General features: G+C 54.3%; 1 protein-coding gene across 1 annotated transcript; it reads left to right on the forward strand.

Moving 5' to 3' along the window:
- Positions 1 to 1,507: 1,507 nt before the first annotated feature.
- On the forward strand, positions 1,508 to 11,285 carry PRPF19 (pre-mRNA processing factor 19). Its single transcript, XM_008272046.5, has 16 exons — positions 1,508 to 1,744; positions 3,453 to 3,602; positions 3,712 to 3,788; positions 4,493 to 4,634; positions 4,717 to 4,790; positions 4,902 to 4,964; positions 5,850 to 5,891; positions 6,017 to 6,091; positions 6,376 to 6,451; positions 6,570 to 6,679; positions 7,893 to 8,048; positions 8,276 to 8,345; positions 8,558 to 8,643; positions 8,931 to 9,101; positions 9,223 to 9,328; positions 10,768 to 11,285. The coding sequence occupies exons 1-16, from the start codon at positions 1,726 to 1,728 to the stop codon at positions 10,863 to 10,865; spliced, it is 1,515 nt and encodes a 504-aa protein (XP_008270268.1). The 5' UTR covers positions 1,508 to 1,725; the 3' UTR covers positions 10,866 to 11,285.

Genomic DNA, 11,285 nt, shown 5'->3' on the forward strand with positions numbered 1-11,285 from the left:
GCCCCTAATCAATATGTGTTGAATGAATGAAAAGTCTGGGGAAAGATGTGAATAGATTTTTCTCTGAGTGGATTAGAAGGAGACCAGGCTGCAAGCAAGGAGACTCATCAGGATGCTATTTCATTTGTGTAGGGAAGAGATGCACTTTTCCTATACTAACTCATCGGAAACCCAGGGATTTGGTTCTGCCTAAGGACAAAAGTACAATGTCACTTAAAGATCTTAATTGGCTTTGATTTCCATTAGAGTCAGGCAACACTCCCACCAACAGAACAAAGGAAGTGTCCAAGGGTTTGGGCAGAGGAGGTTGGCTTCATGGAGTTGAAAACAAAACAGAAAGAACAAAATGTGAATTGGTAACCCACTTTCCTTGGAGGGCGGGGACAGGGAGACTGAATAAGGTAAAAAATGATGGATTCATCAGCACCAGGTGACTTCAGGTCACTGTTTGTAAGGACTAAAGCAGAGAGCTTATCAGAACCGTCATTATGCCTGCTTAGGGAACTTGCCCTGTTTAGGGACCACACTGGGTTGTTTAGGGAACATAGCTGTTATCTCGGTTTAGCAACTGCTTGAAAGATCAGATAACAATTCAGTTTGGGTTTGGCAACATGAACAGCCTCATCGTAAGGGCTTCCATCTGACCTGGTCCGTCAGGGTGCAGAGCAGAAGCCTCTGTGGTCTTCATGTTAAATATACCCTTTTCAGTAAAAATATAAAATCAGGAAGAAAAGAAACACCCTGGTTATCACTTCCTCTATTTACAGCCGAAGAAACAGAGGCGTAGAGTCCGTACCGTGGACCACCTGTGTGGAGCTGGCATTTGGGCACAGTTTGACTGTCGAGTCCACGCTCTTGGCCCCTCCACCATTAATTCTTCTCCCCAAGCCTGTGCTCACGCTGTTGCCCCTTCTAGAATACTCCATTCTCCTTCTTCTCTGACAATGCCCACCTGCAGAAGTCTTCGCTGACCACACCTGTCCGTCCTACGTCCTACACCTTTGTCTGCTTCCCTACGTGAATCTCGAGAATATCCCATCTTACTGATCCCCACGAAGAACCAGACACTATCCGAACTGCAAGGGACCTACAAGGACGAAGGGGCGGTGAAGCCGGCAACTTGTCTAAGACCACCGAGCAAACTGTGGTAGGAGTAGGGTCAGACAATTTCTTGGACAGTGTTCCTCTCCCTGTGCTTTCTTCACCAGGTCGGCCAGCAGTGTCTCTCAAAGGGCAGCCCAGAAAACACCTGCCTCAGAATTACGTGAGGCACTTTCAGACTTTCTAAGGCAGACCCGAGAAATCTACATGAGGAGATTCGAAAAGACTGCATTCCAATAGCTCAGTACAGAACGACTAGCCCTTTAAGTTCCCATTGCACTATGGGAAGTGTAGTTTCGGATCGCCTCTACGCTGCTTGCCCCGCCCCTGAAGGCTTCACGGAAGAAGCCGAGTGAATCCGGAGATAGCCGATTGTCCCGGGGCGGGCTCTTTCCTGTGCCGTTGCATTCTGGGAAAGGGCAGTTTCCGTTAGGTGCTGAAGGCTGAGGCGCGCGACCGGCCACACTCCCACGTGAAACGCTACGCGGGCATCGCTCCGCGGGGTAGCTCCCTGCTTACCGCGGAGCGTCCGGAAGCAGCGGGGGAACCGGAAGTAGCCCGCAGAGACGCCGAAGGTAGACCCGGAGCCCGGAGTAAGGCGCCTCAGAGCGCTGCGTCGGCGCCATGTCCCTGATCTGCTCTAGTGAGTACTGGCCGCTGGCGATCTCAGGTCGCAGGAGGCGGGAGAGAGGAGAGGGCGAGTGTGCAGGCCGCTGCGGCGCCGGGGTCGGGCGGAGGCGGGAACGGGCCGCCTGTCAGCACGGGGTGCTCTGCCCCTTACGGCGGCGTGTATTTGGCGCAGTGTTGGCGCAGTTTACTTATCACCTCAGGTTTATTGTCGCAGGGGTCACTTGGGCCCACTGGGCAGGCCTGGGCAGAGGAGCTGGTGCAGGGGAAGCCGCCGTGGTGTAGGAGCCAGGAAACCTGAGGATTTGTCCAGCAGCAGCCTTCGATCGGCCTTGCGATGTGGCGCGAGACGCTGGGCCTCAGTTTCCCCGTCTGCGAGACTGAGAGCATTGCGTTGGGTCTCGTCGGAGGTCTCGCACGGATAGTTGGAGCCTCTGCAGTTTGCGAAGGTCACGCAGGGAGCGAGAGGCCGACGGGGCTGGAAGCCAGGTGTCCGACTCCCAGCCGCGCGCTGTGCATGACTGATAAAAAGAGCACACACATTGGTTTACAGCACGCTTCCAAGCCCACGATCTCGTTTTGTCCTCGCAGGAATTCCCTGCGGGAGGCGTACAAATGGGACTGTAGGGCTCGGGAGGAGTGGGGCTCCTGTGGAGGGGCACAGCCAGTGCCCGCGAGAGCTGGTTGATGGGGCCAGACTGACAGCGGACCGATTATTGTCTGGTGCAGACGACTAGGCCCAGGTAGTCACAGTGAACAGTGTCGCAGAGCTGCCTTGAAGAGATTAAGTGACCTCCTCTGCCCGGAGACCTTCGGCCTCTCCCGACGTGAGCCAGTCTCCCCTGAGTGATGAGATTCCAGAGGACGCATCCGTGATCCATGTATTTCTCTTGGAGAGCCTGTGTTGGGATAGATAAGGAATTCAGCGATACCTCCATTGCCACCACGCTTGGGTTGGGGGTGCAGAGAGAGAGGGGGCAAGAGACACTGAGCCTCAGCCTGCTTCTGGTTAGTCCAAAGTGTTGCCCATGCCGGACTGCCACACCTGGAGGTGCCCCCTCCTGAGCCCCGGCCCGCGTGCGCTCATCCCCCCAATTTGTTGGGTGCTGCAGGCGTCTGCGTTGGACTGAAGTCCCAGACGGGCTGTGCTCACTGCCCTTCAGGGGGGCACTGTCTCCCAGGGCAAGAATGTGTATGAGAACTGCTTGGAGGATGTTGGGGGGACAGGTGCGCCTGTGTGAAGTGCTTAGCATCCTGGCCGGCACGGAGTGAGCACCGTGTAAATGGTTCTGGTACCCTGGTGTCTGTCATGCTGCTGTGTAGTCCCTGTGTCTCCTGATCCAGTTAGGGTTGTGACTGAGGTGGATGGCAGCTGCCTGAATGGCTTCACACGCTCTCCAGGGTGTGGAGAGTAACTCTCTGGTGTGAGTCCCCAACTACCTGTTGAAAATGAGATGGCAGGGCTTATTGACTGCATGCTGGGTGCCCAGTGCATAGGAGCTGTGTAGTAGTTAATTTTTGACCACCCAGACTTTCAAGAGACCAATGGAGAAGCTAGATAGGTAGCTGGAGAACATTTAGGGGCTAGCCTAAAGCTGCCTTGGCATCATGTGCTTCCCCTGAGTTGAGTGGATGTGGGGACTTGTTGGGCTGGTGGCAGTGAGGAATCCCCTCGGCCCCAGATTGTCTTTCATCCCAAGCCTACTGCCTGCCTTTCTCTGCAGTCTCCAATGAAGTGCCAGAGCACCCGTGCGTGTCCCCCGTCTCTAATCACGTCTACGAGCGGCGGCTCATAGAGAAGTACATTGCTGAGAATGGTACAGACCCCATTAACAACCAGCCTCTCTCCGAGGAGCAGCTCATCGACATCAAAGGTGCCCGTTGGTCGGCCTCAGTGTGGGCCTCTTGGCTCAGAACCTGAGGTTGGGGTAGGGGGGTTGCCTGGGTTACAGGTTTTCACACCTGACTTTCCTCTCTTGGCAGTTGCCCACCCAATCCGGCCCAAGCCCCCCTCAGCCACCAGCATCCCAGCCATCCTGAAAGCCTTGCAGGATGAGTGGGTAAGTTCCTGGGAGAAAGCTGATGTCTCCCCCACTCAGAGAGAGTATATCCCTGGACTAGGACGTGGGGTGGGGGAAGGCAGCACAGGGGGAGCTTGGTGCTGAAGTCACACAACCTGGATCCCACGCTTCTCTCTCGCGCTCATGAGCAGTGTGACTTTGGATTTATTGCTCTGAGCCCTGATTTTCCTGACTGTATCACATAGATTGGTGCCTGGCTTAGAGTTTCTGAGGCGTAGAATAAAACTAGAGTGTCCACTTAGTGACATCAGGGGAGTACTTTTTTTCATCAGTGTTTTGCCAGCACCGAGAGCAGTGTCTGGGACATGGTAGGTACTCGGTAAATCCCAGTGAGTGAAGGAATGCGTGCGTGCATCTTGGGACGGGCACGTTGTCTCACACGATGAAGGTGGTCAATCCACAGCAGTAGCATTTTCTCCTTTAGAGAGACAACAGTGTGACGTCCATGACTGACCAGTAAATTAGAGAGTATGGTGATGGGAAAGAGCTGGCTGCCACTCGTGTGTGTGTGCCCAGCACTTGGCAGAGGGCAGGAGCCCAGGAGTGCTGCCAGCACATTCAGGGTCACTATTGGTGTTGTAGCTGTGGGGCTTGGAGGCGGCGTCCCTTCTCAAAGGCCCCCTCTGCCAGGTGTGCTGTGTTCCCCGTCCGCCCAGCCTCACGGTGGTGCTTCCCTCTCCCAGGATGCCGTCATGCTGCACAGCTTCACTCTGCGTCAGCAGCTGCAGACAACCCGCCAGGAGCTGTCCCACGCTCTGTACCAGCACGATGCCGCCTGCCGTGTCATTGCCCGTCTCACCAAGGAAGTCACTGCCGCCCGAGAAGGTACAGTCTCTGCCTGCCTTCCCCGACTTGTGGCTGCTGCTGCTGTGTCACAGCCCTTTTCTAATGTGATCTTCTCTCTCAGCTCTGGCTACCCTGAAACCACAGGCTGGTCTCATCGTGCCCCAAGCTGTGCCAAGTTCACAGCCAAGTGTGGTGGTGAGTGTCCCTGTTCCTTGCCGGCGGTGCATTTGTGTACAGTGGCCTGCCCAGCTCTCTTGCGAGTATTGCTGCCATTCTTTGCCTGTAACCCTCACCTTTTCTTTCTAGGGTGCAGGCGAACCCATGGATTTGGGTGAGCTGGTGGGAATGACTCCCGAAATTATCCAGAAGGTAAGTTGTTCCCTCACATGGCAGGAATACGTGCCCCCTCACCTGTCACAAGCCACCTTGAGTCCAGTGTGTGTAAAATTCCATCTTTTTGGGACTGGAACTGAGCGGTGCACAATGTCAACTCCAGAACGAGACTGTCAGGGCTTGTGTTTTGTTGCCATCACTTACAAGCTTTGTGACCTTGGCTTAGGAATCCTTTCTATTGGCATCCACCTTGCGTTTAAACTGAGAATAGTAGCACCTACTTCCTAGACACATAGGATTTTAAAAGATCTCTTTACTGATAAGAACAACTGAGCTCTTGCTATTGGAATGTTTTGCAGATGTTAAGCCATTTTGCTCCATGTTTTTATGTTTTTTTTCCTATAAGGGAGGTAGGACAGGAGTTATTATTTTATAGATGAAGGATTTGAGGCTCAGGTTCAAAGAGCCAGCTCCCATGAAGCAAAGCTGGGCTTTCGCTTGCGAGTTCAATGCTCTGTTTTACACATGGAATCCTCGTTTTGGGGGCTTGTTGGTGTCTTCCCAAGTGACTTAGCTTGTCACCATGCATCTGAGCTCTCCTCTTAGTGTCATAGCTTGGTCTGGAACTCTGCCTACCTGGTTCGTGTCCTTGCCCTGCACTTTGTCACCTCTGTGACTCGAGCAAGAGATTTCACTTCTCTGAGGCTCAGCTGTGAAGTAAGGTCACCAACACCCACCTTATAAGGTTGGGGTGAAACTAATGAGAGATGGTACACAGTAGCCTTTAGCGTGGAACTTGGCAGGGAACAAGTTCTCAGTGATGGTTGTGAAAGCTCACTCGGCATGCCAGCGTCCAGCGGGCCATTGTCCTGGCAAGATGATTGTCTCACACTGAGCCTGTTTCCCCTCTCTCTTCCCCAGCTTCAAGACAAGGCCACTGTGCTGACCACGGAGCGTAAGAAGGTGAGTCCTGTCCTAGAGCCAGGAGAGAGCGTTGGGCTGGAGTGAGGCGGCTGACACTAGGAGCTTTGGGTGACTGAATCTTGCACTCATCGCTGCCTTCCTTTGGGCCTTGTTCATTTGCTCAGAGAGGGAAGACTGTGCCTGAGGAGCTGGTGAAGCCGGAAGAGCTCAGCAAATACCGGCAGGTGGCATCCCACGTGGTAAGTGGCTGGGTCCCCTTCCTCCCGGGGTGGAAGTGCCTGTGGCCTTGTATCCTGCCCTGGCTACAGAGTTCATCGGAGCTGTTCTTCCTGCCCAGCTCAGGGTTTCCCAGTAGTACAGTGAGGGAGCTGCCGCATCCGGGCAGAAAGCCAAGCAGAATGGTTGAGGAGAAGTCACCCTTGTTCTCCTGGGGCATGGAGGGAGGGTGACTGGGGACGTTGTCAGGCTTTGTGGCCTGCCTTCAATTGACCGTGACTGGTTTGGTGTGGCTCTCTCTGCAAAGGGGTTGCACAGTGCCAGCATTCCCGGGATCCTCGCCCTGGATCTCTGTCCCTCCGACACCAACAAGATCCTCACTGGTAAGAGTCTGGGCCTGCCCAGCAGGCCCAGCCTGGGGGCAAGCAGGGGAGGGCGCATGGGGACCCAGGTAGGCCTGACTTGTTTTTTTTTTTTGGTTTTGGTTTGGGTCTTCTCCAGGTGGGGCGGATAAAAATGTTGTCGTCTTTGACAAGAGTTCTGAGCAAATCCTGGCCACCCTCAAAGGCCATACCAAGAAGGTCACCAGTGTGGTGTTTCACCCTTCCCAGGTAAGGGGTTCCTCCTAGCACCCTTGACCCTCTTTCCTGAGCCCTGTTTCAGTGGATTAGGACCCTAGAATAAATCTCTCCAGCCCCGGTCTCCTTGGTAAGGTCGGGTTGAGAAAGAGCTGACTCTGCAGAGTGGGTGTCGTGGGCATTACCCTTTACATAGGGCCTTCAAAACTATGTTCTTCAGCCCAGCGGGAGAAAGGAAGTGTAGTTTGACAAAGCATGTTACAGTGTTCATGATGGACAGTACAGAACCACACCTTCCTCACCCACAGATACCTGATGGAGACAGAAGTGTTTACGTTCCTGTGACTGTCTGGGGGAGGGGGTCAAAACCGCATGTTGACTCTTGAAAGCAGTTTGGGTTGGATTAGATAGTGGGTCTAGAAGGTAACGCAGTAGGCCAGATGAATGCTTTAATGAGTTGTGACTTCTAAGCAGGCTAGGACAGCTTGTGTCTGGGACTGCAGGACAGCGGCTGGATCCGTTTTCCAGAGAGATAGCCTTTTCCTTGAACCTTAAGAATAACATGGACTTTCTCATAAAATGCATTTAAAATTTTTCACAACACTCAAAAGCACTGTTTTCCTTCTCACTTGGTGTTAATAGGTCTTTTATGAGAAATGGATGGCAATTATTTTTAGCTTATGGCTTTTAATGTCCTGCTTAGCCAGAATCGTTGGTTGGCAATGCTGTGTGAATTCTTGCCCTGCCCAGGCTTTGGGAGAATTCACTTGCCTCTGAAATTCCTCAGTGTGGGATGCACTAGAACATGACTTCAGCCCCAGTACTGTTTAGACCTGCTTCATGCAATTTTATGGCCATTAACTACATGTGGCTCTTTGAGTTTGAATTTAAAAGATCTGGTTCCTCATTCGGGCCAGCCGCATTTACTTCTTTCTTTGGTCCTGGAGATAGCGTGGGAAATAGTTGCTGTTGCGGTTATCCTTATTACTCTGAGGTGGCGAGGCTGCCTCCTCCTTCTCCTCCTCCTCCTCTTCTTTCTCTTCCTCCTCTTCCTGATGCTTTGACCATTGTAACAGCAGTTACAGGTGGCTGTCTCAGGTATCATTGGGTGGGTAGGTAGTTCCAGGCAGGGCAGGGCTGACAGAAGCAAGTGTGACTAGCCGTGGCCCGTCCTGTCTGCTTTTGTAAGATTGCCATTCTCGTCTTCTTGGGCCCTGATCTTTGGCCTCTTTGCTTTTCCTTTCAGGACTTGGTGTTTTCTGCCTCTCCAGATGCCACTATCAGGATTTGGTCGGTCCCGAACGCCTCTTGTGTCCAGGTTGTTCGGGCCCATGAGAGCGCTGTGACAGGCCTCAGCCTCCATGCCACTGGGGACTACCTCCTGAGCTCTTCAGATGACCAGGTGCGGGCCAAGCCAGGGCCCTGAAGAGGCCTGCTGGTCCCCAAGCATGAACATCAGGGGTGGAGGGGACGTCTTACCAAGTGCAGCCAGTGCCCCAGCACAGGAGAATGGCTGTTATGCCTGGGGAGGCAGCCTTGCTGGGGTTTGCTGAGCCAGGCTCTCTGCCTCTCGAAGGGCCGCCAGAGCCTGGGGACCCACTTTCTCACTGGCTCTGTTTCTTTCTTCAGTACTGGGCCTTCTCTGACATCCAGACGGGGCGCGTGCTCACCAAGGTGACGGATGAGACCTCTGGCTGCTGTGAGTTGCCTCAGGGCTGCTGAGCTCCTGTTTCCTGTTTATTATTTGTTCACGTTCAAGTCCTTTGCTTGTTTGTCCACGTGAAAGAGAATATTTAGCACCAGCCACTCTTGGGGCCTGGCCTTGTGCTGGGCTCAGTGAGGAAGGTGAGGAACAGAGCAGCTCTCCTTGCTGCTGGGCGCTGGCCTTAGGTCCATCTCCCTCCTCTACAGCTCTCACCTGTGCGCAGTTCCACCCTGATGGACTCATTTTTGGAACAGGAACTATGGACTCTCAGATCAAGATCTGGGACTTGAAGGTAGGAGGACATGACCTCCAGCTGAGGCCCAGGGTTGGTGTACATTCCTATGACTCCGCAGTGCTGCTGCAATGCTGATGGCCTGGTCCCTGGGGTGTCCAAGGCCAAAGAGAGCCTGGCTCTGGTGTGGCTGGGGCCCCTGGGCCTGCCATCCCTGCTGCTCCTGCTGGCTGTCCTTCCCTGAGGACAAAGGAGGGCATCTCAGAGGTGGGAGTTGGGTGAGCCCCGTTTTCTTTCCTCCCTTGACCAGTAGGTGTTGCAGTTTACTGCCCATCTCCCTCCTGTAGGAGCGCACCAACGTGGCCAACTTCCCTGGCCACTCAGGCCCCATCACCAGCATCGCCTTCTCCGAGAACGGCTACTACCTGGCTACGGCAGCTGACGACTCTTCTGTCAAGCTCTGGGATCTGCGCAAACTGAAGAACTTCAAGACGCTGCAGCTGGATAACAACTTTGAGGTGTGCCCCTCCCCACCTCGCAGCTGCTCCCCCTCCCCACTGGCCGCTGCTTCGTGGGATCCCTCTCCCCTGGGCCCCCACAGTTCCTGTGCCCGTGTGACCCACTCTGTGGTTCTGGCAGGTGAAGTCGCTGATCTTCGACCAGAGCGGTACCTACCTGGCCCTAGGGGGCACAGATGTCCAGATCTACATCTGTAAACAATGGACAGAGATTCTTCACTTCACAGGTAGAGGCTGGCCCTGGATCCTGAGGTCTTTGGGCTCTCAGGCTGAGGGAAGTGGGGAAGCCTACCCGCTTAGGAATCTCCAGGGCTGGGCATGGATTTGTGTAGGCAGCATTTAGTCACTGCCAGGGGCAAGAGCATGTGTGACTTAGGAAACAGACTTGGGAGTTAGACTGTGTGGCGGTAAATGCTAGTTAGTACTGACTTTACCACTCCTAGGCTGTGTGACATTGGGCAAATTACCTAACCTTTCTGGTGGTTCAGAAAAATGAGAATGATAATAGCACATCCCTAGAGGTATTGTTGTAAGATTCAGGTGACAGCATTTATAGATTAGATTGGTGCCTAGCACATAGCAGACATTTGCAGTCTTTTACTATTCAGTACCACATCTTAGCCCATTCAGCAGGTAAGACACACCCTGTCTTTGCACTAGTGGAAGGCACATGAGGGATGACTTCTCGACTGCTGCCTTAGTTGCAGCTAAGCAGGCTAGAGAGGAAAAGTGTGAGCTGCAGAAGGCAGTGGGCGGCAGGGCTGCTGCCTCGTGTTGTGTGGCCCTGGGTACCTTCCTTTCCTTTCCAGAGCCTTAGCTCCTTCATCTTCAAAGTGGGACTGTCGGCAGTGCTTAGCAGAGCGTGCCGGCCAGGAGCGGAGGGAGCAGGCAGGGTGCCTGGCTCTCACTTAGCTGCTGAGGGAGTGGTGGCTGCTGGGTCTGTGTTGGGGAAATTGTTGAATTGCCGTCCTCGTAGTGTTGCGGGCGGGATGCGAACACTGCTCCCACACCCCTCTTCTCCTGAGCCTCCTCACGAGGTCCGCTGGTTTTACCCGGCATGGGACCTGGTGTTTGGATTTGGAGCTGAGTTGGGTAGAGTAGCCGCCTGGCAGCACAGGGCAGCTTGTAGCAGGGGAGCTGGTTGGCGCCAGTGTGATCCTCACTCGAGAAGCAGCGTGCCTTGACGTTCATGGATTCCCCAAGTCCCATGAACAGTGTTGTCTCACCTCTCTGCCATTGGTCTTCTCTGCACCATGTCAGGGGCCCAGGGGCCCTGGAGGTAGGACTCCTTGAGCTAGGACGAACTAAGTTACAAGCTAGTAGTGAGAACCAAGCAGACCAGCAAACTGACCACTGAGGTTTTCAGCTGAGCTGGAGTGCGTTTGCCCAGAAAGCTGAAGTGAGACGCGAGGCTGACAGCCCTGTCTTCGCTCATCCCGCCCACGAGTGATGGCGTGCCTGCTGTGTGCCAGGCACTGCGGAAGGCTCTGGGGCTGAACGGTGAGCAGGACGGTGGGTGTGAGCCCCCAGGGAAAGCACACAGATGAGCAGGTCCACACTGCTGGGCAAGGCAAACTGCTTCGCTGTGAGCGTGTTGTCAGGGGTCAGTGTTTGGGTGTTCAGGAGGGGAAGCCTTCTCACAGCTGCCTCTTGTCTCCCTCCTCAGAGCACAGCGGCCTGACCACAGGGGTGGCCTTCGGGCACCACGCCAAGTTCATCGCTTCTACAGGCATGGACAGGAGCCTCAAGTTCTACAGCCTGTAGGCCCTGTCCCTTCTGATGGAAGTGGCCTCATCTCAGTAGCGGGGTAGAGTTAGGATCGGGGGTGGGGGGCGGCTGCTGTGGGAGGGGGGCATCTCTGGGGTGGGACATTCACATCATTTCACTCTGGTCTGGGTGGTGGCCCGAGGGCCATGGTGGCAGGGACCACCCTCAGCCGTGCAACCTCCAGGCTCTACCGGAACGGACCTGAGAGCAAGAACTGTCACCCTGCGAAGGCTCAGGGTCGGAGCCCAGAGCCTCTCCCCTCAAGGTGGTGGCCGTTCCACATATACTTTGTTTCGGTTCCTGTGAGCTGGGAGAGGCTGACCCAAGGGAACTGTGAAGGGGACGGGCATGAGGGCCCGTACAGGTTTTTGTAAACGGTGATCTAGTTTCATTAAAAAAAGACGACAATAAATGGAA

Source organism: Oryctolagus cuniculus, chromosome 1 (assembly GCF_051225735.1).
Source record: "Oryctolagus cuniculus isolate XC-2025 breed Fujian yellow rabbit chromosome 1, ASM5122573v1, whole genome shotgun sequence".
Lineage (NCBI taxonomy): Eukaryota > Metazoa > Chordata > Mammalia > Lagomorpha > Leporidae > Oryctolagus > Oryctolagus cuniculus.

What these genes read in the sequence shown, in the direction of transcription:
- PRPF19 (XM_008272046.5), top strand. An exon ending in GTTCACAGCCAAGTGTGGTG is followed by an intron (nt 4,791 to 4,901) that starts GTGAGTGTCCCT and finishes TTTTCTTTCTAG; the next exon opens with GGTGCAGGCGAACCCATGGA. An exon ending in TGACCACGGAGCGTAAGAAG is followed by an intron (nt 5,892 to 6,016) that starts GTGAGTCCTGTC and finishes TCATTTGCTCAG; the next exon opens with AGAGGGAAGACTGTGCCTGA.